This window comes from Pungitius pungitius, chromosome 1 (assembly GCF_949316345.1).
Source record: "Pungitius pungitius chromosome 1, fPunPun2.1, whole genome shotgun sequence".
Taxonomy (NCBI): Eukaryota; Metazoa; Chordata; class Actinopteri; order Perciformes; family Gasterosteidae; genus Pungitius; species Pungitius pungitius.
In genome coordinates, this window is record NC_084900.1 from 30,947,093 (window position 1) to 30,969,248 (window position 22,156).

A 22,156-nucleotide genomic window follows, 5' to 3' on the forward strand; every position below is an offset into this window, starting at 1 on the left:
TATTATTGTGTTACTAAACTGAATAAAGCATGAAAAGGCCACACTGAATCAATTCAAATTCATCTTAATTCATATCGCCCCTTTCAAGAGGGTAAACAAATAACCACACAATTAAGTCACAAAGGGAAGAGTGAAAGTTTACATTTTGTGCAGCTTGCTAAAATCTAAAAAGACATTTATATCAAATACATCGAATAGTGCCTGTTTAAACACAAACGCAAAAAATTAGTCTGCGTTGCCCCCTAGTGGTCAAATCTGAAAAACTAAAACGGACCAAAGTTGGATACCAAACACTTCAGCACACCTGTTAAAATTCTAAAGGTGCATCACCAGCAATCGCTGGGATACACTTCTATTTATTTTCAAATCAAAACTGATCTCTCAATTTAATTCAGCCAGTGCTGCAAGTTAATACTTGTTGTGTGGATACAAAGTAAGTCACTCTAACTTTCTATGTTTGCTAAATGTGTAACATTATATCCCTGCCATTGGCTGTGTGATCGGAGCCGTTTAGTTAACGTTAGTGCTGTTTCAGGACCATTTGGCAAAGGTATTAACGTGCTGAAAACCGGGCAGTTTGTATTTTACTTACCGATGCAAATAGTTCATTAAATGTAATTGACGTTGACTCTTCGCCTACGCTGCTTTTAGCCCTGACGAGCTCAAAAGTCGCACCATTTAATGCAACGTTAGCTCAACGTTAGCTCAACGATAGCTCTATTCCACTGCCACCCAGCGGATACATGCGAGTTAGCAGCTAACGCTAGCCAATTAGCTAGCTATTAATTAGCTAGCGTTAGCTAATGCTTTAGCTACCGTTAACTAATTAACGTTAGCTAATTAACGTTAGCTAACTAGGTGGCATTAGCTGCTAACGCTAGCTAGCTAACTTACTTAACGTTAACTAATTGACGTTAGCTAGCTTAACGTTAACTAATTGACGTTAGCTAGCTTAACGTTAACTAATTAACGTTGGTGGCATTAGCTGCTAACGCTAGCTAGCTAACTTACTTGACTTACGTTGTATGACTCATGTAAGACACATTTGTGAATGAATTGTTTGTGTTCAAGTGTCACTGTTTTCTGTCAACCATGTCCATTACAAAGCCATAACCAGTCCACAACTCTTGGCATTAAAACCTACTAAAAAAAGTATATTATAAACTTAAACGGTTAAATGTAAGGTTATGTAAAATGGCTGGGTCCTAAAAAGGTCTTATTGTGTTAAATTCTGTTAATTTAACGTTGGTCCTGGAGCTGATGTTGATGCCCTGACAGCAGGGTCACGGTGCATCATTGAGCTTAGGCCATTTTCGGGGGAGAGCTGATAGATGTCTGAGGCTCTGATCTTGACTCCTGACAAGCCAGAAGGTTAACTTCACTCATACTGCAGACAGTGTGTTAATGATCTTTTCTGGGTCTTTTTTTCAGTACATCAGGACCATTATGAGTGTATTCTCCCAGCACCAAGGGGAGGCACTTCAGGCAGCATCGCCTGAGGTGGAGTCGATCCAGAATGCACGAGCGGGAACATCACGAAACGCATGCAAATCACAAGCTCAGACGTCTCTGATGGCCCGCCAGAATATTGAAGCTCGTCTGAAAATGGCAGAGTTATTTCAGCTATACAAGTAAGAAAGCTTTAAATTGCAATTACAAAGCTCAGGCCAAATATACCATACAATTCGACTTTGTCGTTAGTTTTAAAAGTCATAGATACATTTTGGGGTTTTGTTCACTAGGTTTTGTTTTTCATCTGAATGCATTTGACGTATGTGACTCACTGGCAGATCGTTGCAACCCTGAAACCTGAATGGTGTGATATGAATTTTAAAAACTTTTCCTAATCTTGTCCTAAACTTTATGCCATCATATGCCATGATGAAGGATAGTGAAATCATATACTATGATAACTAGCTCTGCAGTCGCTTGCTCTCATCTTTCCTCACATTATTACTCTGAAATTCTATAATACTTTTGTAAAGTTTGTCACAGCAGATGATGGGTTATATCAGTATGAGGGCTACCATACATTTTTCAAGGGGACAAAAGATACCTTGTTATCCTGGTCTTTAAACAGTGGTTTGCTAACACATGGCTAAAATACACCTACAAGACTATTAAGAAACCGGTGTTAAACCTGCAGATCATACATGTGAAGACCTGGTGCACATGGGGAGTGATGACGGGACAGAGCAATTAGAGGCACTGAAACGAGTGAGCTATTGACTGAACTCCGCTCTTGGAACTGGGGTGTTTATTAGCGGCCCTCCACCACCAGACAGCAGAAAGATTTGAAAGATTCAGGAGACTGTGGCTTCCACCTGCTGTCAATACTTTATTGGCATCATATAGACTGTTTTGTTGAGATTACAATCAGCCAGATGGAATTAGTCTCAACAAATCAGAATTATTAAAACAGTTCATTTCCAAACAATTTCACTTCCCGCCTCACCAATCTGCTCCAGCTACCAAGGACGAGAGACGAGAGGAATCAATTCCACAACGAGACAAAACAGAACAAGCCGGAGACCTTGAAGGGGAGCCACCCTTGATACCACTCGTTGTCGTTAACAACAACAACAACAACGATTGGTATCGTCATTTTAACAGAACTGCTTTGTCCAAGAAGAGATCTGCAGTGATTCTGTGGTCCATTCGTGGCTGTTGCAGCGTGTAAAAAGAGCCAATATACAGTCACTTTCTTCCCTGCCTCAAAGCAAATTTGAGTTATTTTCTAAACAAACATTTGTGTCTATAAAAAAATGAGTGCTCTGAAAAACTGATGCACCCATAAAGTAAACTAAAATATGCCTCGCGGTATTACTTGTCGTCCAACAACACAGGGCACAGCTAATCCCAGGTCATCACAATGTGACCGTAACATCAGAGCCTCTCTCGGTGGAAGAGAAGATCTGCCTCACTGTTTACGACGACAAGGTGAGACACGGGTGGACTAAAAAGCCATATTTTTGTCATGATCAAGGTGAGGGATGTAATAATGATGATAACATAATTAAAAACATGGCATTTAGTCAACATATTAAGCAAAAAAAGTTTACTGACCTAATAAAATCTATTATTTGCCCGGTAACACCTCTGAGGGCCTACACAGCCGCTGTGTTCTGGTATGAATGCTCTATTTTGAATATGCATCTTAATGTAGTAATGTGGCGGTTGTGTGTAGAACAGGGTTTTTGTGTGACTTGTGAATATGTCTTTTTTTATCATAATTGCAATAGACCATTTTAGAAATGTTTTTCCTGCCCAACAGACAGTTGTGCCTCTTGCTGTGAAAAATTGTGGTGTCACGACAGTTCATTTAAAGCTTTGGGAATTTGAGCTCGTCGAGGACATATTCACTGTCACAGACTGTGATGGAAACAATTTCACAATGAAGCAACTCCATCTTGGACCAGGTATTAGAGAAACACACACAATCTTGTGCCCCAAAGGAGAGGTTGGAGTTGGATGTTGGATATTACATAAAAATGCACGTAATTCCTAATCTTCGATTCACAAACAAAACAATATCAATGTATTTTGATTTAATGTGGTCCATAACATGTTTATTATTTTAGGATAAATGGCAAAAGTTGCATTTAAAAAAATTAAAAAAAATCTATTCTACCTTAATCCATATTTCATTATCCATGTCATAGCGTGTATATATATCTTAATATCCAACCATTTTTTCCCTGTGATGCTCTTTTGTAGGGGAGGAATACAAAATCAAGGTCCATTTCATCTCTGAGCATGCAGGCTTCTTCGAACATTTACTGGTCTTTAAATTCAAAACACACCCCCAGTCTTCAGATATAATTATTATGCGCCTCTTGGAAGTCATACGTCGAACATCTTTGAGTGAAGAGCGCCTCCCCACAGCCACAAACTCCTTGTGTGATCTCCACACTTCAGGATCCAGAGATGATGCACAGTATGTCGACTTAATGTCATGTTATCTGATATATTTTTGTCATTTTGCTGTAGAACATTATTCGCCAGTATTTATTACTAAAGATGATTAATTATAACTACCTATAATTCATTATTATAATTACCTTATTGCATATAAATACACATTTTCAGGGAAGCCTGAAAACCGATTTAAATTGGTTTTATATGGTTTCCCTCTGACAGCCTCTATTCACATACAACGCTTTGTCACCCATACAAATATAAATACAGCAGATTGTATGTAATTGTCACTATGATTGGTCATCTGAGTTGTTCCTCTGGTGATCTGTCCCGTCTTTGTTTTCCCACTCCGGTTGTAGAAGCTGTTTTGGAATAATAGTGCGGTTGAAGAACTATGCGATTCCCAATTATGTCAAAGACCTCACGCAATCCAACATGTATGTATTTTCACTGGCACACACACAAACACACACTCGCATGACCTGTACATGAGAAGGCGCACATTTTTTGTGATGGATTTAATTTATTGAATTAGGAAGGACCAATATTTCTCTAGCAACTCTTATCACTCCACCTTGATAAATAAGATTCAGATGATGTAATAAGAATAATCTAAGAATACATTCTCTAAAGTAGACAAAGATGTTATAGATTCCCTTTAGCTTCACAGATCTTTGAATAAATAATGGATGTTCATGCAGAAAACACATGTGCCATGCCTGTACAAATGATACAATTTTCATTGTAATTAATCAGGTACCTGGAGAATATGCCTCTGGACTGGACAAACTACTCCCAGAGGTTCAAATTACTGCTGTATATCGAGGAGCTCCAGATGAGGACAGAGCTTGAGAAATTAAACCAGGATGTGCCCATGTTCAGTCACAAAAGCCAAAGGCACATCACCTTTCTGCAGGTGATGTGCCTGACACACATACAAACACACACTCTCGCATCAAGATGTATAGACACCACTGCTGTTGCTTTTTAGATCCACATCCTTTGTTACATATTCACATTTTGTGTCATTAGGTTGCAGGGATCGCTAGGATGTCGGCATCGCTTCTTTTCGGGATGCAGATTTTGGTGACTCCTTTAGAAAAGGTTTTTCCTTGTAAAAACTACAAAAGCTGGATCCATCAAGTGGATAGCAGAGCAGAGAAGGTCTACCTGCAATTCAATGATGGGTGAGAACAGACAATTTACTAAACGAGTATTTTATTGTTCGGTGGTGTGTTTGTCCATTTTAATTAAATTCGGATACTTGTTTTTGATTTGTTCCTAATTGAATCTACTATAGACATGGATCTGTATAACTGCATGCTGCTTTAAGTGCTTGACTGGCCAAAAAATACAAATTAAGATGTTTTCAAATCACCGATTTAACAAAGGGATATTTATTTCTGGAAAAAACAATCTAAATGGTGACTGTTCAAGCACAGAGAAACCAGCATTTAAGACACATTGACACCATTTTCCATCATTTGTCTGAAAACCTTTTTTTCACTACTGCGATGGCTCCGAATCACAATTAAAAGCTACTTTTCTGCAACAAGCCTGCACTGAAATAAGTTCCAAATCTCCTCTGGTTTTGATTTCTGTTTCTCTGAGAAATGTTGGAAAAGGCTGATACAAATGCAGATGACACCAATGATCAATGCCTTTCTTCAACAGAGAGTAGAGAAAGTATTCATGTTGTGACTTATACTACTGTTACTACGATACTGACAAGGCACTAAAAGTGCTTCTTGTTTTCTGTATTGTTTTTAAGTTGTCGTTTCTTTTCCTTACACATTGCTCACCAATTGAGTTTGTTAAGTCTTTCAGTCCAAAGCACTGCACATGTGAATTTGAATGCAGGTTCCTGAGCTGTTTCAAGGAGGGCATGATGTTCCACCTCAGCTTTTCCATCAACCGCCTGCCCCAGCGCTCCCAGCAGAGAGCATTAGAACTGGTGTACCAATGCAGACTGAGGGAGGTTCTGTTTCCTACTGGACAATGGTCTTCCCACCGGCTGCTTCCAAACAGGTCGGACTACCTCAAGTTCCAGGCAAAGCATCCAAAACATGAGACACAGTCAAGGCCACACATCAGTACTGTTGTATCCCAACCGTCCCTAATATGCCTGTTTTCCCTGCGCATGTAAACATGCCTGCAAGTGAACATGACCTCGTTTGACTTTCAACCCATCCCTGTGTCTTTTTCATTAGGGCGTTTGAGCTCCGGATTGAGAACAATCCGGAGCAACGCAAGGCCGTTGAACACATTGTAGCCGCTTCAGCAAAGCCTTCCCCGTACCTGGTTTTTGGTCCACCCGGCACAGGTATGGTGCACGGATGTGTGTTTGTGAAAGCCTCCTGGTGCCTTAATGTCACTGCTTTGAGTATGTATTTACCCACAGAATAATATATTTTTCACATGTATTGGTCAGGCAAAACCGTGACCTTGGTAGAAGCCATCAAGCGGATAGTCAAGACGCAACCCTCATGCAACATCCTGGCTTGCGCTCCTTCTAACAGTGCAGCTGATAATCTGTGTGAGAGGATTCTGCAAGAAAAGATAGACGATGTGTACCGCTTGTACGCCCTAAGCTGCCGTGTGAGAGAAATCCCAGACAGCATACAGGTCTGGATTTCATCATATTCTGTTCCACAAAAATAAACATCATCAATAGACTCATGACTTCTCTGGCTAGAAGTCACATGTACCACAATTTCATATGAGTATTCTTGATGAAAATACACAAATACTCAAACACATATAAAGAGTTGTATCACATCAACCAAATAGTTCTCACTCTTTCACATTCTTTTGTTTTGAAAGTTAAAAAAAATCTGACAAACCTTATTCGACCTCTGCATATATATATATATACACTCACCGGCCACTTTATTAGGTACACCTGTCCAACTGCTCGTTAACACTTAATTTCTAAGCAGCCAATCACATGGCGGCAACTCAGTGCATTTAGGCATGTAGACATTGTCAAGACAATCTCCTGCAGTTCAAACCGAGCATCAGTATGGGGAAGAAAGGTGATTTGAGTGACTTTGAACGTGGCATGATTGTTGGTGCCAGAAGGGCTGGTCTGAGTATTTCAGAAACTGCTAATCTACTGGGATTTTCACGCACAACCATCTCTAGGGTTTACAGAGAATGGTCCGAAAAAGAAAAAACATCCAGTGAGCGGCAGTTCTGTGGGCGGAAATGCCTTGTTGATGCCAGAGGTCAGTGGAGAATGGCCAGACTGGTTTGAGCTGATAGAAGGGCAACAGTGACTCAAATAACCACCCGTTACAACCAAGGTGGGCATAAGAGCATCTCTGAACGCACAGTACGTCCAACTTTGAGGCAGATGGGCTACAGCAGCAGAAGACCACACCGGGTGCCACTCCTTTCAGCTAAGAACAGGAAACTGAGGCTACAATTTGCACAAGCTCATCCAAATTGGACAATAGAAGATTGGAAAAACGTTGCCTGGTCTGATGAGTCTCGATTTCTGCTGCGACATTCGGATGGTAGGGTCAGAATTTGGCGTCTACAACATGAAAGCATGGATCCATCCTGCCTTGTATCAACGGTTCAGGCTGGTGGTGGTGGTGTCATGGTGTGGGGAATATTTTCTTGGCACTCTTTGGGCCCCTTGGTACCAATTGAGCATCGTTGCAACGCCACAGCCTACCTGAGTATTGTTGCTGACCATGTCCATCCCTTTATGACCACAATGTACCCAACTTCTGATGGCTACTTTCAGCAGGATAATGCGCCATGTCATAAAGCTGGAATCATCTCAGACTGGTTTCTTGAACATGACAATGAGTTCGCTGTACTCAAATGGCCTCCACAATCACCAGAACTCAATCCAATAGAGCATCTTTGGGATGTGGTGGAACGGGAGATTCGCATCATGGATGTGCAGCCGACAAATCTGCGGCAACTGTGTGATGCCATCATGTCAATATGGACCAAACTCCCAGAGGAATGCTTCCAGCACCTTGTTGAATCTATGCCACGAAGAATTGAGGCAGTTCTGAAGGCAAAAGGGGGTCCAACCCGTTACTAGCATGGGGTACCTAATAAAGTGGCCGGTGAGTGTATATATATATTATGTGTACATTTGCTCTTTGTGGTTTTTCATAGTCTTGCTGCAACTTGAACCAAGAAACAGAGACCTTTGAGATTCCTTTGAAGGAATCATTTATAGGATCATGGTCACCAGCCTACAAAATGCATCATGGTACAGTACATTCTTTTCAAGTAGGACTTTTCCCAACCAATGTCTATTTTGACATTTCACAGCAGGTGTAATTAATAATATAATTGAGGTAGGATCGGGACCTAATGTGTAGTACTACTTGGTCTACTTGCATTAGCAGGACTTTTTAATGCAAACCTGTCCCTCGATTTCACGTTTACATTTACAAAGAAATTGACAGAAAGTTACAGATCCGCCATGTCTTTCTCTCCCTGTCTTTCCTCAGGCTAGTGTCACGAGGGATTCCACCAGCACATTACAGTTTTCTATTTGTAGATGAGGCGAGCTTTTCAGCAGAAACTGAGTGTCTCATCCCTTTGGCAGGTGAGGAGCCCTTTAACATGCTGCGTTTCATACTCCGTATGGAGACGTGTCGCTAGAAACGCGCTGCCAGGAAAAAATGTGTTTTTTTTCCTGTGGAACAGCGCGCCCGGCTTCTCTTTTGCGCGGTTTTTTTTTCCAAGAAGAGAGTTATGAGACGCACATAAAGGTTTATATGTTTTCAACGTTTCCGAGCCACTTTACGTCTAACCGAGGCAGCCGGTCAAAATCAAGCAACAGGCGCGCTTTACAACTTAACCACTGACTTCCTGTTTAGATGCAAGACGATCAAATGGACATTGATAGTAAAGGTAGTTCATAAAACGAAAATATGAAGAAAAAAAAATCATATTTTGCCTGCCTCTGCTTCAACAGCATAGAAACAGCCCGGTGTCAGTTGTCTGTAGTGGATGATTTTCCCCCGTTGTTTGCATTCGATTGCCTGGTTGCGCGTTGCACCCTCACCCCTTTCGACCCATCGGCTGGTCGACACCCCTTTGAAGCAGCCGCGCCTGTTGCTACGCGTCTCGGCGCCAGCGTTCCCGCGGCTGTGCCCTCAATGCTTCTGGTTTTGTTCCACAGGTCTGCTGATACCACACAAATGCCAGGTAGTTCTGGCTGGAGACCCGAAACAGTTGGGCCCTGTCATCTCGTCCATGCTGGCAGTCAGACACGGCATGGGTGAGAACTCTTTTACAAACACAAGTTATTGTTGCCTGATCCTAAGGAAGTTGAGAGACATTTACTGTGTGCAGGTGTATCCATGTTGGAGCGTCTGTTGGACATCGACCTTTACAGGCGACACGAGAGGCATGGGTTCAACAATTGCTACGTATCCAAATTACTGAGGAACTACAGGTGGGAGCAGAACGAGGTTTCATCTACATCAACTCTAACTAAATCTATTCTAACTTTCGTTAACGAGACAAGACGAAAATGTTGGTGGTTGACGAAGTCACAATACTTTTTTCTCCTAAATTCGCATTCATCTAACAAACATGGGCAAAGTACGGCGGTTATTAAAGTGTCATGATGACATCATCCACGAACCCAGACCGCTCGGTCACTGTGGGGGCAGCGCTGGTTCTTGTGCACCAGTACGGACTATTTTACACTTGGGCAAGTGTGAGTGTGCTTCCTTGGTTTAGCTCAGCTGTCTCAGTTTAGCTAACAGTTGGCGGGCTCGAGCCTGGGAACTCCAGAGACCGATGTGTGTGGAGATGAAGACCCGATTAACAGCCCGGTGCTGGTCGGCCAGCAGAGATGTTCATGCGGACCTGGCTGCTCCATTTTTCCATCTGTCAGTTAATGTAGTCTTCTCCAAACCCGTCTAAATAATAAGCTCCTTGCAGGGTTCTGAAGTCTCACGCATTTCCCAGTGGAAACATTAAAGGACCATGACGTTTCCGTTGGTCGTGTCAAAAGCATCACAAAGACAACAAAGCGTTGTGTTTAGGTCCCTGGTTCTCATGAAGTCGGCGGAGCTTTACACCCTTGCAAATTTGTTAAGTATCCTTGCAAATAAATGCTTTGCTACTTGTTAAAAGTATGTAATGATTTTTCACATGTAATTTTTTTTAGCTCACACAAACACTTCATCCATTTGTTCCTGGCCCTACTGTCAAATTTTAGAACACATTGTGGCCCACGAGCCAAAAAGTTTTCCCTCCCCTGCTATAGACCTATCCCAGGAGGGATATCTAATGGACAACCCAGGGGGTCCCTGGGCCTGAGAAGGGAAGAAAATACCTTTTAATATGGCTATTAAATGTGACTAAAACTAGATTAAAATGTAATTAGTTTTCGTCGACGAAAACTAGACTAAAACTAAGAAGGATTAAAATGACTAAATGTGACTAAAACTAACATGCATTTTCGTCTTAAGACTAAATCAAAAATAGCTGCCAAAATTAACACTGCTTTGGATACACTGTTTGACGCGTCTGTCCACTTTCCCATGTTTTCTCAATGCCCATGGTGTTATTTTCATGTTTCTCAGGTCCCATCCGGCCATTCTAAAAGTTCCCAATGAGCTCTTTTATAATGGAGAACTTCAATCATATGCTGATAAAAACACTACAAGTTCATTCTGCACATGGGAAAAATTGCCCAAGAAGGTAATGCAGAAACACAAACACGTCTAGTCTATTTCTCTATCCGCGTTGGCATCTATCTCCTTTTTCTCAGGGTTGGCCTCTGATCTTCCATGGAGTGGCAGGAAATAGTGAACGTGACGCCAACAATCCCTCTGTTTACAATATGGCCGAGGTGGAAGTGTTGAAGGAGTACCTTAAAGCCCTTGTGGATCATTTTCACAAACAGGGTGTGAACAAAATTGAGCCGAACAATATTGGCATCATTGCCCCATACAGAAAACAAGTGAGTGTGTTAATAAAATCATCCGGGGATGTGCAGTTTGAATGGAGAAGCTCAGTCGCCTCGGTCAGTCAGTAAGAGAAACAGATTTCAGTCCGATATACAGCAGTTACGAAGCGGCAGTTCCATTTTTCCCCTGAAAGGTTGGGTTGTGAGTTAAAGAAACATGCTTCAAGGGGAGTAAAGTCCATGGGACAATTGTTTTTTATTTTGTAAACGATTTTGGACCCTGGTTCCTATATGTAGTTCCCCCTAAAATATCTCCCCATGCAATCTTTCCCTTTATCAACACAATGTTGTTACATCGATAGTATACGTTTAAGTTTGATCAAACATTGTAATGATCACCACGTCTGTTTTGTGTAATCCTTTTAAAGTAGTTCTATGTTTTGATCCTGACAGGTGGAGAAAATCTATGAAGCCTTTCAGTCAGACAAAGATCTCAGGGAGGAAAACTTGGAAAACGTTTTGGTACGGAGACAGAATTTAATTGTGAATGTGTTTGTTGCAAAACGTATTTGAGAGAACTGCTTTAATAAAGCTTGCATCCATATATTTGTCATAGGTTGGTACGGTGGAGCAGTTCCAGGGTAAAGAGTTCAATGTGACTCTGGTGTCAACAGTGCGTAGCATGGCTAAACTGACTGCACCAGATCAAAACTTCACTCTAGGCTTTGTCGATAATGAGAAGGTGAGAAACATTGCACAAACGCACAATAATTCAAGCACTATTTGACGTTTGCACACAATCACCATGACAAATGAGATGCTCCTGCAGAGAGCTCGCTGCAGACACGTTTCTACATTAATGGACTTAATCAAACTAATAATGTCAACTGTAGTAGTACCAGCAGTTTCATTCTCACTCAAAAAGTCATCACCCTAACCCTTACCCATGACACCATCTTCCCAGAGGTTCAACGTGGCAATGACCCGGGCACGAGCTCTGCTGATTGTGGTTGGAGACCCGAGAGTCTTGAAAACTGACAAAAACTGGAACACGTAAGGCTACGCAGCCTCACTGGTCTAAATCGATCTCTGTGGGGAAGGATTGGTTGGATGAATGCATATCTAACTCAAAATAATGCCTCATGGACTGACTTCTATTCCCAGATTCATCCATTACTGCTTCACTAATGGGTGTTACCGTGGCATCGCAGTCTCTGATGCAGAGGAAGAGATGACTGAGGAAGAGATGACACTATAATACTGGTAATTTGCATGTTGAGTCATAACGCACACACGTCATAATCGATCCCTTTCTTTTGCCTGACGATTGTCTTGAAGACAACAAGATATCTGTTGACTGTTAATTCTATAACCAACAGTGGAGGGGGGGCGCAGCGACAGGTAAAACCTGCTGCACCATCAGACCTCACCCGATCGTATGAGGCTCCCCGTATTACACACAAAACAGTAAGAATAAACAACTGTAGAAAACTAGGTGTGTATTTTAATGATGTTTGAATGAGTCATGTGTTTCCTGTTGGATCTCTTTTCTAAGTAATCTATGAGTGAGTTGTTTGGAAGTCAGACAAGATTGTTCCACAACAATTCAATGTGAAGAAGCATTGCTAGCCTGCCTCTAGACTTCTGAATCATTGCCTCTGACAGTTCTTGCAGAGATTATACTTGAGTTTTTACTAGTTGCCATTACAAGTATAAAATATAATGGCAACCCATTCTAATTATGAGGTTGAATTTAAAGAGAATAGCTGTGTTTTTCTTGGTAACATGTGACATACAATGTGTCACCTGCTGCAAACTTTAAAAGAAAAATATTGACTCCCTTTATTATTACATTACATGTCATTTAGCTGGTGCTTTTATCCAAAGTGACTTACTGTAAGTGCATTTCAACCATAGAGATACGAACTCAGAAGAACATAACTACCACGTCATGGTTAGCAAAGAAATGTGAACAAGAAGTGTTGGTTATGTGGTGGTTTACGCCAACAATATTTTTTTAATCTTAACAATTATGTTTTAAGTTTTACTTCTTAAATTAGCTCAAACGGTTTTATTGCAGTTGCTTGGGAAATCTAGACTAAATGAAAACAGCGTGAAGCTTTACTTTGCATTATTCAAAGTCTCAAAGTTTGTACAGGAATAAATGGACATTGAGAACAGTGGACGCTGACGTCCTTCAGCACCTCTCCGGATTTAACAGCCCAACTATGTTTACTCCATTTCAATAACCATATTTTTACGGTATATTTTGATCCTAATAATAATGTTTTTTTTTTCATTTTCGTAAGTCACTTATGGTGCCGTGGTGAAACATAATGGTTTATGTATAAAAGCACTTGGACAAGCATTCATAATTTAAAGATCTTTTATTAGTAGTATTATCAGTTCTCGGCAGCAATGTGAGCATTTGATTACATTACTGTTGATCCCTTTGATTCGATGTGTCAGCAGTTTCGCTTTGCTCATTTCGCATAAGTTTCGTTTCTCCAGTACTGACTAGCACGTCCAGGATGCACCCGTTTTATCTATCGCAGCATGCCGCCTTTCCATTCTTGTGATTTAACACGAGAAAACGGAGAAACACCGCCCCCGTGGACTGTCCGGGGACAGAAATGGAGTCACCGTCACCGGTATTTCCCCCGAGACGCGAACAGAAGCTGCGCTTTGATGAGCGATACGTTGTGTCCACGCTCCGGTTTTAATACGTGTCTCCTCGTATCAATATTCAATCATGGTTAAAATGAGACGCTCTGTTCTTTGCCAAATTGGAATCGACTTCTTTGAGTACCTGAAGGAGAGCGATCGAGAGTCCATCACGGACAGGATTGAGCTGAGAGACATTTACAACACGGAGTTCAGGAGCAGGCGAGTAGTTCGCTGTACTGACGTTGGGGACCTGGAGGGATGTTCGACCCTTCGCTGAAGTCAATGCTGTCATGTGTTTATGTTCGCTTCAGGAATGCAGGGACCAAAGACCCGAACTTCGGTTCGGTCCTCTATGCCCTGAAGATGTCCAACAAAGTAACACGGCGAAAGGACAATATCCGCTTCAACCCCACGGTTTGCTCTTCCGCCTTATGTTTTAGCCACTCTGCATTTAAAGCAGAATATGCAAAAAATAAATACATTTTTGTTTTCTTATCAGCTGTTTGAACAACATCGATCACTGCAATAGCGCATCAATACAGAGGAGTGGAAATACGTGGCTTCTTCATCTGTACTTTCTGGCTCATTCGGTTCAGACTTAACTTGGTTACTACACACTTTTAAGTACAGTATGTAGTATTTCAATGTATTGTTTTAAATAATTGTTTTAGTTCACGGCTTGCCGGATTGACGTTTAATTTGCTCCAAATGACTGGTCAAAGTATATTTGCACCTGTGAGCAGACTACGTAACTAGCAGGTCACGTGCTACAGTGACGTCCCTTTGCGCCACAGACCGGTCCTGCCAACCAAAGTAGAAATGCATATTTTATTACTTATTTTGTGCTATTTAAATCATGGTTATAGAACAGCATTGCTTTTATTAGGGATTTACTATAATGAAAACATGAACCAACACAGAGTTCTGTGATAGAGGAAGTTGTAGGAATTTACCATCCAAAGGCCAAATTGACTCAAAGTGATCGTCCACAGGTCACAGCTATTTTTCTAGACCAGTGGCATTCGGAAAACCGCTGTCGGCCAGAACCAGTCCAGAGGGGAGCAGCCAGTCCCGGGGCAGTGCAGGCCACCCCCGCAGATCAGGCAGAGACGGGAGTTCGAGCCCGAAGGAAGCTGGCGAGCCTTCTGATGACCAGGCTGAGGACGGACAGGTAACCGGAATAAAGCCAGTCGCCTTTCTCTGAGCCTGGTGGGTTTTCCCTCTGCTTGTCAAAGAGTGATGGAAGTTTTTTTTTTCTTTTTTTCTCGGCGTTCCTTTAAACTATTTCTTTCTACAATGCAATCAAATAGTGTCTTTGGAGTCCAGGCCACAAATACACTATATAACATGATATGGTTTGTCATATAATAATACGTTGCTGTCATTAACTTTGGTCACTGGCCTTGCATTCACTACGTTCTTTTTCGCCTGTATTATTTTTGCCATGGAGCCATAGATATAGTACATTTTAAATGTACTTTCACGTATGTCTCTGCCGTCTTCAGACTCACACAACTCTCTGTGTATCACATGACCTGCTCTTTTTCCTCCACAGGGATCACTTCATCTCTGACAAAAATGGTATCTGCATTTACTCGGACCACCAGTTTGAGAACGGGAAGCTCTGCCTGCGCGTTGAAGGCACACGTGAGGTACGTGATGTAACGTGAGAGCTGCCACATTCTCTGACAATCACACACATTGTGAAGCTACGTTGCATAGATGTGTTGTGTTTTAAACAGTGTTTGGTCAGTCTGAAAGTGAAGAACACTGGAGCGATCCCGGTGTATTTCACCTACTACACGCCGCTGCACTGGCTCAGGGATTTCATCCTGAAGGATGAGCGCAATGTGACCAAGAAAAACCCTCTGTGTTTACAACCAGGTAACGCAAACACTACAAGCAAGTGTCATTGTGTGTGAATTCTGGATGACTGACGAGATCGCGGCACATTTACGTCTATGCGGAGTACACTTTATTCATGAATTAATCAAATAAAACTGCATGGGCCCAAGTATGAAGATATCTCTTAAATTAGTTTAACCTCTTTGGTATGTTTAGTGAAGATTGAGCCGGGCCGAATGCCTATCCTGTACTTTTCCCTATATATTGACACAATAAAGCGTTATAGGTGGTAATAATGTTTACTGTCGTCATGTCTTTTTATCAGGTGACGTATACGAAGTCCAGGTCAAAATCTGCTGCCGTTTTGTCGGCTTCTATCCAGCGACGCTGGCGTTCGAATTCAAATCCGACCTGCAGCCCTCCACCGCCGCGTTCCACATCTTGCGCTACATCGAGGCCCATTGTATAACCGCCTTGGGACTGGAGCTGGCCCCCGAGGCCCCCTACAAGCCCCGCTCCCTGCCGCCGTGGACCCCCGAGGCCAATTACACGATTGTGGATGGACAGCCACCCGAAGGGTAGAAGCGTTGACACTGAAACACTCGGCCAGTGTTCAACAGTAGAGTCTCCCTGTGACGTATCTTCTCTCTATTGTCTCCTTTGAGCAGGCTGTCGGTGAGGAAGCTGGTCAGTGTGGTTAGGCTACAATCGTATAAAATACCAGCATACATGAGCCAGCTGATCCAGGCACTGCAGCATTCTACGTACCACGATAAAAGGTAAACTTAGTAGAAATGCTGATGTTGTGATGGGTTTGTCCCATGTGTTTTTACAGTGTAGCCCTGATAAGTTCATAATACAGCAAACTATCAACAGAAAATACCTTTTTAAAGAAAAATAAAATGAATTAAACGTGATGAGGAATTATTGATTGGCACATCAGGCCAGTTGCAAAAATGTTGATCCTATTTCAGCAGTAAAATTGACAATTATTTTTCTTTTGTTTTCCACTAAAAGATCTTGACACTTATCTTCTCACGGCGCTGGTCACATGACACTTGACACCAAAAGTTAAGACCACAAGCTATCTAAAATAAATAGAAACCCCGCTTCCATTTCCAACCCCCTTTGTGGTTCAGGGTTTTCTGTAATGACAGCGACCGAAAAAACAAAATGAGCAGCCTGGTCATGAGGAGCGGACTCTGGGTGCCATCGTCACCCATCGTCACGAGATGCAACCATATATCAATTTAAAAGCCGGCCCCTGAGCACTTTGGCTTCACGTGGAAGCGGCGTGCAGCGTGACTGAGGTCGGGGGGGGGGCGCTGGTGTCAAACATGAACTGTTTCATGGTTTCTTTCCATTTGGTGGGTTGGGAAGGGCCTTGCTGGGAGGTTCCCTGTGCTGGGAGAAGTACACTGAGAAGTTTCAGCTGCTGCTGTACCTGGAGGAGCAGCAAATGGAGGTGGACATCAAGAGATACAACATCCCCAACAGCGACAAAGAAGACGTCGTCATGTCTAGAGATCCCAACAACAAGAAACTTCTCATTCTGGAGGTGATTATGGTGCTCTCTTATTCATTTACAGTACTCACATATTCACTTTAGTGTCTGCTTTTAATTATTTCTTTAAGATCTTTAAGAATCTAAGCCAGCAACCTTAATAGTGTCTGTAGTTCCTGTATAGTGGGAATACATTAAAAAAAACAAGTATGTATCATCAACACAGTGCAAATATCAGTAGTCTAAAGCAGGCTTTAGTGATTATTGCTTTTTTATTTAAACTATCGGCAATGCTCTTTAGATTTTAGGGAATGCTAAATAGTGAATTTCACTGACACAAAATGTGTTTGCTTGTTTTTGTGTAGGTACCTGGTGTGTCCGAGAACCGGCCGTCTGTTCTTCGGGGGGATTCGCTGCTGGTGCATCCAGTGGGAGAAAAAGGGGTGAAGTACCGCGGCTACGTCCACAGTGTGCAGCTGGACAGTGTCAAACTCGGCTTTGCGTCAAAGTAAGGTCAAGACACTTCGGTAACGTGGAATTGGTTGACCCCTTTTGGGCATTGTTGTAGTCGTCGTTCCTTTTAGCCGATCTTACCATTGACCTTTGTGTTGATTGGCTACTATTCGGCTTTCTCTCGTTATGTGCCCTGCACTTGTTGTGCTACATGAATACCCTTTTGTAAATTTGCAGATTGCTGGATTTCTTTTTGGATGGCATGAAGTTCAACGTGGAGTTCACTGTCAACCGCCTGGTTGTGTGCATTCAGCACCGAGCAGCAGAGCTGGCGGCTAAATCCCGACTGCGGGCCGTCCTGTTCCCTGCTCCTCCCTCTGAGTCCTCTCAGCACGCTGAGCTTCCACGACTCAGGTTGGGCACGATAGCATGTGGACTGTGTGTCCTTCACAACATTGATAATGTTCTGCCAATGAATAAATATTGTAAGAGACAGAGGTGCAAAATAATCAGACTATAAACACAATACTCAAAATACATGCCACGACCCACATGCGACTATAAACAACGACAAAATGCTGCAGACGTTTCCCCCCGACGGCATTCCATCAGACACAGGTGGTACCAGAGCAATCCTCCCACAGCTTCAAAAATGGAGGGGGGGCGGGGGGGGGTATAAGGTCCCCATAGAGTTTATAGCAAAGGATGCCGCTGTGACTGATTTCAATATTGCATTAATAAAGACATTTTAAAGAGCTTTTTTATTGTCACATCACAAGATAAACCCTGTTATTTATCAGTGCTGGTCCTTCTGTTACCTAATGAGAGTTTGTGATTCGCTGTGCATTTAGACATGATGTCTAAGACATCGTCTCTCCTTTCCTGTATCTTTCTCTCATCAGCCTTTTTGACCGGAAGCTGGAAAGAAACCCAGAGCAGTATCGGGCTGTGCAGCACATTGTGGCTGGCTCATCCAAACCGGCCCCTTACCTGGTGTTTGGCCCACCTGGGACAGGTACAGCGAGTACCAGTAGAACACTGGGTCTTTGTTCCAGCTTAACTGCTCTAATTTAGGGTATCCTATCTGTTCAGGCAAAACTGTGACGGTGGTGGAGGCCATCAAGCAGATCGAGAAGACCCAGGCCGGCTGCCGTATCCTGGCCTGCGCCCCCTCCAACAGCGCTGCCGATCTGCTCTGCAAGAAGATCCTGGATCACGTGGACGAGCGCAAAGTGTACCGCATGTACGCCAGCAGCCGGGACCCAAATTGCGTCCCTGAAGAACTAAAAGTCAGTGTAAAAGAATTTAAAGCATGTTGTTTTTGATGTGAATCATCTCTTGGGTTCAGAAAGTAGCTGACATTCATTCGCTGTCATTCGATTGGTCAGTTAGATGATGTAATTACCAGTGAACTTCCTGCTGCTCTGGGTTTAATACTGTCGTCATCTTTTGTGTACACGGACATCGTGGTACCTTCACAGGCATGCTCTAACCTGGTGGGGGAGTGTTACCTTTATCCTGCTGTAGAGACGCTGATGGAGTATAGGGTTATGGTCACCACCCTGTTGACCGCTGGAAGGTAGTTAATGACTGACAGGGCAGCTTGCTCACATTGCATGACACAATAGAAAAGATTGCATTTCACCATTACGTAAGGCAGTATGTACATTGTGTTCATAGCCTCTGTCATCCGTCAGGTTTCTACCACGTACGTTCTCTCTGATCTTTGCAGACTGGTCACAGGAGGCGTTCCTGCTGGCCATTTCACTCACGTGTTTGTGGACGAGGCAGGACACGCTGTGGAGACCGAGTGTTTAGTCCCATTGGCAGGTAGAAGCACGGTGCAACAAAGGGTTGCTCAATAAATCTGTGATAAAAAATGGGATTACTTTAAGGCGACATTTCTTTTTATCTGTCATATCCTTAAAGTCGAGAAAACACTTTGCGCTACAGAAGCTGAAAACATTGTGAAATGTTCTTAACTTGTTGGTTTAAGAATAATTGGTTAATCTTGTAATTATATTGGATAAGCATATTTTTGATACGTTCAAGTTTTGGCCCATTTATTTAGTATGGGCTCATGTATAAATTAGAGTACATTGAGTCACTTTAAATGACTTTGTTAAATAAAAGTAGAATAATGCCTCTTTTGTTTACTGTTTGTGACCATTTATGTTGAAAAATGTTCCAACATTTGTTGATTAGTATTATTATTTTTTTTTAACCCCAACGAAGGGCTGCTGGATGCAGAGTCTGGTCAGGTTGTTCTGGCTGGAGACCCCAAGCAGCTCGGACCCATTCTCAGATCGCCCTTTGCACTGCAACACGGCATGGGTAAGCACACACACACACACACACACACTGCCTTATGAAACAAAACTGTAGTTTGAATGAATTTGGATACTTATACACCGTTTTGTCCACTAACGCGCAGATTTACATTTATTAGCGTTGGCCTTCTGAGGTTAATCACTATTCTTCTTCTTCTCTTCACCTGCAGGGGTGTCCCTGTTGGAGCGCCTGATGACTGATTTCTCTCTGTACCAGAAGGTGGACGGAGCGGTCGACAATCGCTTCGTCACCAAACTGCTGCAGAACTACAGGTCCGTTACAGCGCTCCGTTACAGCCGCGCTTGTACGGAAAGTGCCGGATTTTGATGTGATTTTGTTTCTCCTGATCAGGTCCCATCCGGCCATCCTGAAGATTCCCAACGAGCTCTTCTATGATAACGAGCTGCAGTATTGTGCTGATGAAATGTTGCGCAGCTCCTACTGTGGATGGGAACACCTCAAGAAGAGGGTGGGGCGACTTCTTCTTTTTGTGGCACACTAATATTGCACCGACGATGTACAGGCATCGAGGAAAAGAACTAAAATGACCAACTGTTGTTCAATATGTAAAGAAGCCATTTCTTTCTCACTTTAGAGCTAAACAGTTAGCTATTTGATGGCCTGCTATTGTTCAGTATCTTAACAGGACGATTTGCAGATTTTTCTCTGTACTGTCATTGTAAATGGAATACTAATTTAACTGACAGTAGAAAAAAAACAAGCAGTTTCAAGCCGAGAAATTTGGTTCTAATAAACTAATTTTATTTCATAGTATATTTCTAAGACTAAACAATAAAAATGGCAAAAATTAAGTTATGAGTAGACAGAACACTAATATTTATTAACTGTTCTACCTTTTGATGGGGGATTGTCATTGAAATAAAGGTATCTTATTAAAATGTAATGGTCTTAAAGAATTTTTAAGCACCTGGTCACCTGAAACATTTTTCATTTTGTTGTTCATATATTTAAATGTAACTTGCATGGCAGGGCTTCCCGGTGATCTTCCACGGTGTGACCGGCATTGACGCCCGCGAGAAGAGCAGTCCTTCATTCTTTAACGTAGCGGAGGTGGAGGTGCTCATGGACTACGTCAGGAAACTGCTGGAGACGGATGGCAAGAAGGGACTGGCCACCATCTCCCCCAGAGACATCGGCATCATCGCTCCCTACAGGAAACAGGTGGGAAATAATTCACACAGGATGAAAATGCCACAATGTGATTATGCGTAGATTACAAGCTGGAGCTGTGTCCCCCCCCCCTTTTCCCCCTTTTAGGTGCAGAAAATCCGCAAGGCCCTGACTAAAGTAGAGAAAGACTTTAAATTTAAGGACACAAAATACCTAAAGGTAACTCATTTCAAATTTCACACTTAGTAATGTGCAAAACAATCACAGCAAAGGAAGTGTCTGACGTGTGTGTGTGTGTGTTTCAGGTTGGGTCAGTGGAGGAGTTCCAAGGTCAGGAGAGGAGAGTGATCTTGGTGTCTACAGTTCGGAGCAGCCCCGACTACTTAGAGATGGACAAAAAGTTCCACCTGGGCTTTGTCAAGAACGAGAAGGTATGCAGAGCAAAACGCAGCGCGCGTGTGCGGACAAAACGTCGTTCTGACGCTTTCTTCTCTGCCAGAGATTCAACGTGGCTGTGACCCGAGCTAAAGCCCTGCTAATCGTGGTGGGAAACCCCAGAGTGCTGAACACAGACGCTACCTGGGCCCGGTAGGTGCCACGGGATTGCTTCGAATTTCTGCTGGAGTTTGAAAGTCCCAAATTCAATTCTCCCCTTCCCTCCGCTGTGCAGATTCATCCAGTACTGTCGGGACGAAGGAGGCTACGACGGCCCTGAGCAGGTCGAGGAGGAGAAGGACGTGGTGGAGAGACTCGCTGCCCTCTTCACTGACATCGATATTCGAGGTAACGCCCATCTTTGTTTTCGTTAGTATCGCCCCTGAGCAAACGGGAGATTTGCTCACCTTGAACCTTCTGTTGCCAGTGGAGACTGCAGAGAGCGCTGTTCAGCAGCATCTGGACCCCGAGTGGAGGAGCGACTTGTGAGAGAACCCCCTTCCCCTTTTACATTGAAGATTTCTTTCATTTTCACAAATTCTTCAGAATAATGCTTAATGCCACCTTTCCAAACAAAATATTACAATTATCTTTTTAATGTTAATTATCTGAACTTGACTAAAGACCAAATGAGAGGCAGCCGATTGTTATTTAGAGCGGTTTGTCTTCAGCTACCTCCTTGGACCTTGAAACCAGCTGCAAATACTTTTACCTGGTTAAAGTCACAGAAAATTAGACTTGATTCTTACTTTTTTATTGTCATTCTCAGGGGTTTTTTAGGTGAAAGGGTTAAATCTTTGCTCTATGACTTTCAGAATCATGTATGAATGTCCGTGTGTGCACTCAATCATCATTGACTATTAAAATGTTTATGGTCCATATTGAAACTGCTTTGCATTTTCTGTCAAATGAAGGTAATTTCAAAACAAAACTTTGTGACCAAAGGCAGTAAAGTCAAAATAAACAAGGCT

The 22,156-nt window shown here is 42.6% G+C and overlaps 3 protein-coding genes across 3 annotated transcripts; all 3 read left to right on the top strand.

Moving 5' to 3' along the window:
- Positions 1-291: 291 nt before the first annotated feature.
- LOC119223568 (putative helicase mov-10-B.1) lies at positions 292-8,109 on the top strand (the record flags this gene model as incomplete). The annotated part of the gene is made up of 12 exons (XM_062563339.1): positions 292-433; positions 1,432-1,631; positions 2,847-2,940; positions 3,275-3,419; positions 3,718-3,937; positions 4,278-4,355; positions 4,675-4,834; positions 4,951-5,105; positions 5,779-5,946; positions 6,129-6,241; positions 6,350-6,543; positions 8,059-8,109. Coding segments are annotated over exons 2-12 (1,563 nt in total), but the record flags the coding sequence as incomplete, so codon positions are not given.
- An 8-nt stretch (positions 8,110-8,117) lies between these two features.
- Positions 8,118-12,299, top strand: LOC119223559 (putative helicase mov-10-B.2). Its single transcript, XM_062563631.1, has 11 exons — positions 8,118-8,155; positions 8,400-8,497; positions 9,077-9,175; positions 9,250-9,352; positions 10,494-10,611; positions 10,682-10,873; positions 11,273-11,341; positions 11,436-11,561; positions 11,784-11,872; positions 11,984-12,082; positions 12,199-12,299. Exons 1-10 carry the CDS (start codon positions 8,127-8,129, stop codon positions 12,075-12,077), a joined length of 1,017 nt encoding a protein of 338 aa, XP_062419615.1. The 5' UTR covers positions 8,118-8,126; the 3' UTR covers positions 12,078-12,082; positions 12,199-12,299.
- An 860-nt stretch (positions 12,300-13,159) lies between these two features.
- Positions 13,160-22,066, top strand: LOC119223137 (putative helicase mov-10-B.2). The gene is made up of 23 exons (XM_062564889.1): positions 13,160-13,705; positions 13,798-13,900; positions 14,479-14,657; positions 15,042-15,138; positions 15,229-15,370; positions 15,657-15,909; positions 16,000-16,110; positions 16,712-16,889; positions 17,201-17,343; positions 17,526-17,702; positions 18,191-18,303; positions 18,381-18,577; positions 18,770-18,867; positions 19,021-19,118; positions 19,524-19,622; positions 19,789-19,891; positions 19,971-20,088; positions 20,610-20,801; positions 20,898-20,969; positions 21,056-21,181; positions 21,250-21,338; positions 21,421-21,533; positions 21,613-22,066. Exons 1-23 carry the CDS (start codon positions 13,572-13,574, stop codon positions 21,672-21,674), a joined length of 2,997 nt encoding a protein of 998 aa, XP_062420873.1. The 5' UTR covers positions 13,160-13,571; the 3' UTR covers positions 21,675-22,066.
- The last annotated feature ends 90 nt before the right edge of the window (positions 22,067-22,156 follow it).

Excerpts from the sequence above, each read along its gene's own strand:
- LOC119223137 (XM_062564889.1), top strand. The coding sequence starts at position 13,572 with ATGGTTAAAATGAGACGCTCTGTTCTTTGCCAAATTGGAATCGACTTC. Across the intron at positions 17,703-18,190 it reads GCTGAGCTTCCACGACTCAG|CCTTTTTGACCGGAAGCTGG; the intron begins GTTGGGCACGAT and ends TTCTCTCATCAG. Across the intron at positions 19,892-19,970 it reads AAACTGCTGCAGAACTACAG|GTCCCATCCGGCCATCCTGA; the intron begins GTCCGTTACAGC and ends TCTCCTGATCAG.
- LOC119223559 (XM_062563631.1), top strand. The coding sequence starts at position 8,127 with ATGGTCACCAGCCTACAAAATGCATCATG. Across the intron at positions 8,156-8,399 it reads AGCCTACAAAATGCATCATG|GCTAGTGTCACGAGGGATTC; the intron begins GTACAGTACATT and ends GTCTTTCCTCAG. Across the intron at positions 11,873-11,983 it reads ACTGACAAAAACTGGAACAC|ATTCATCCATTACTGCTTCA; the intron begins GTAAGGCTACGC and ends TTCTATTCCCAG.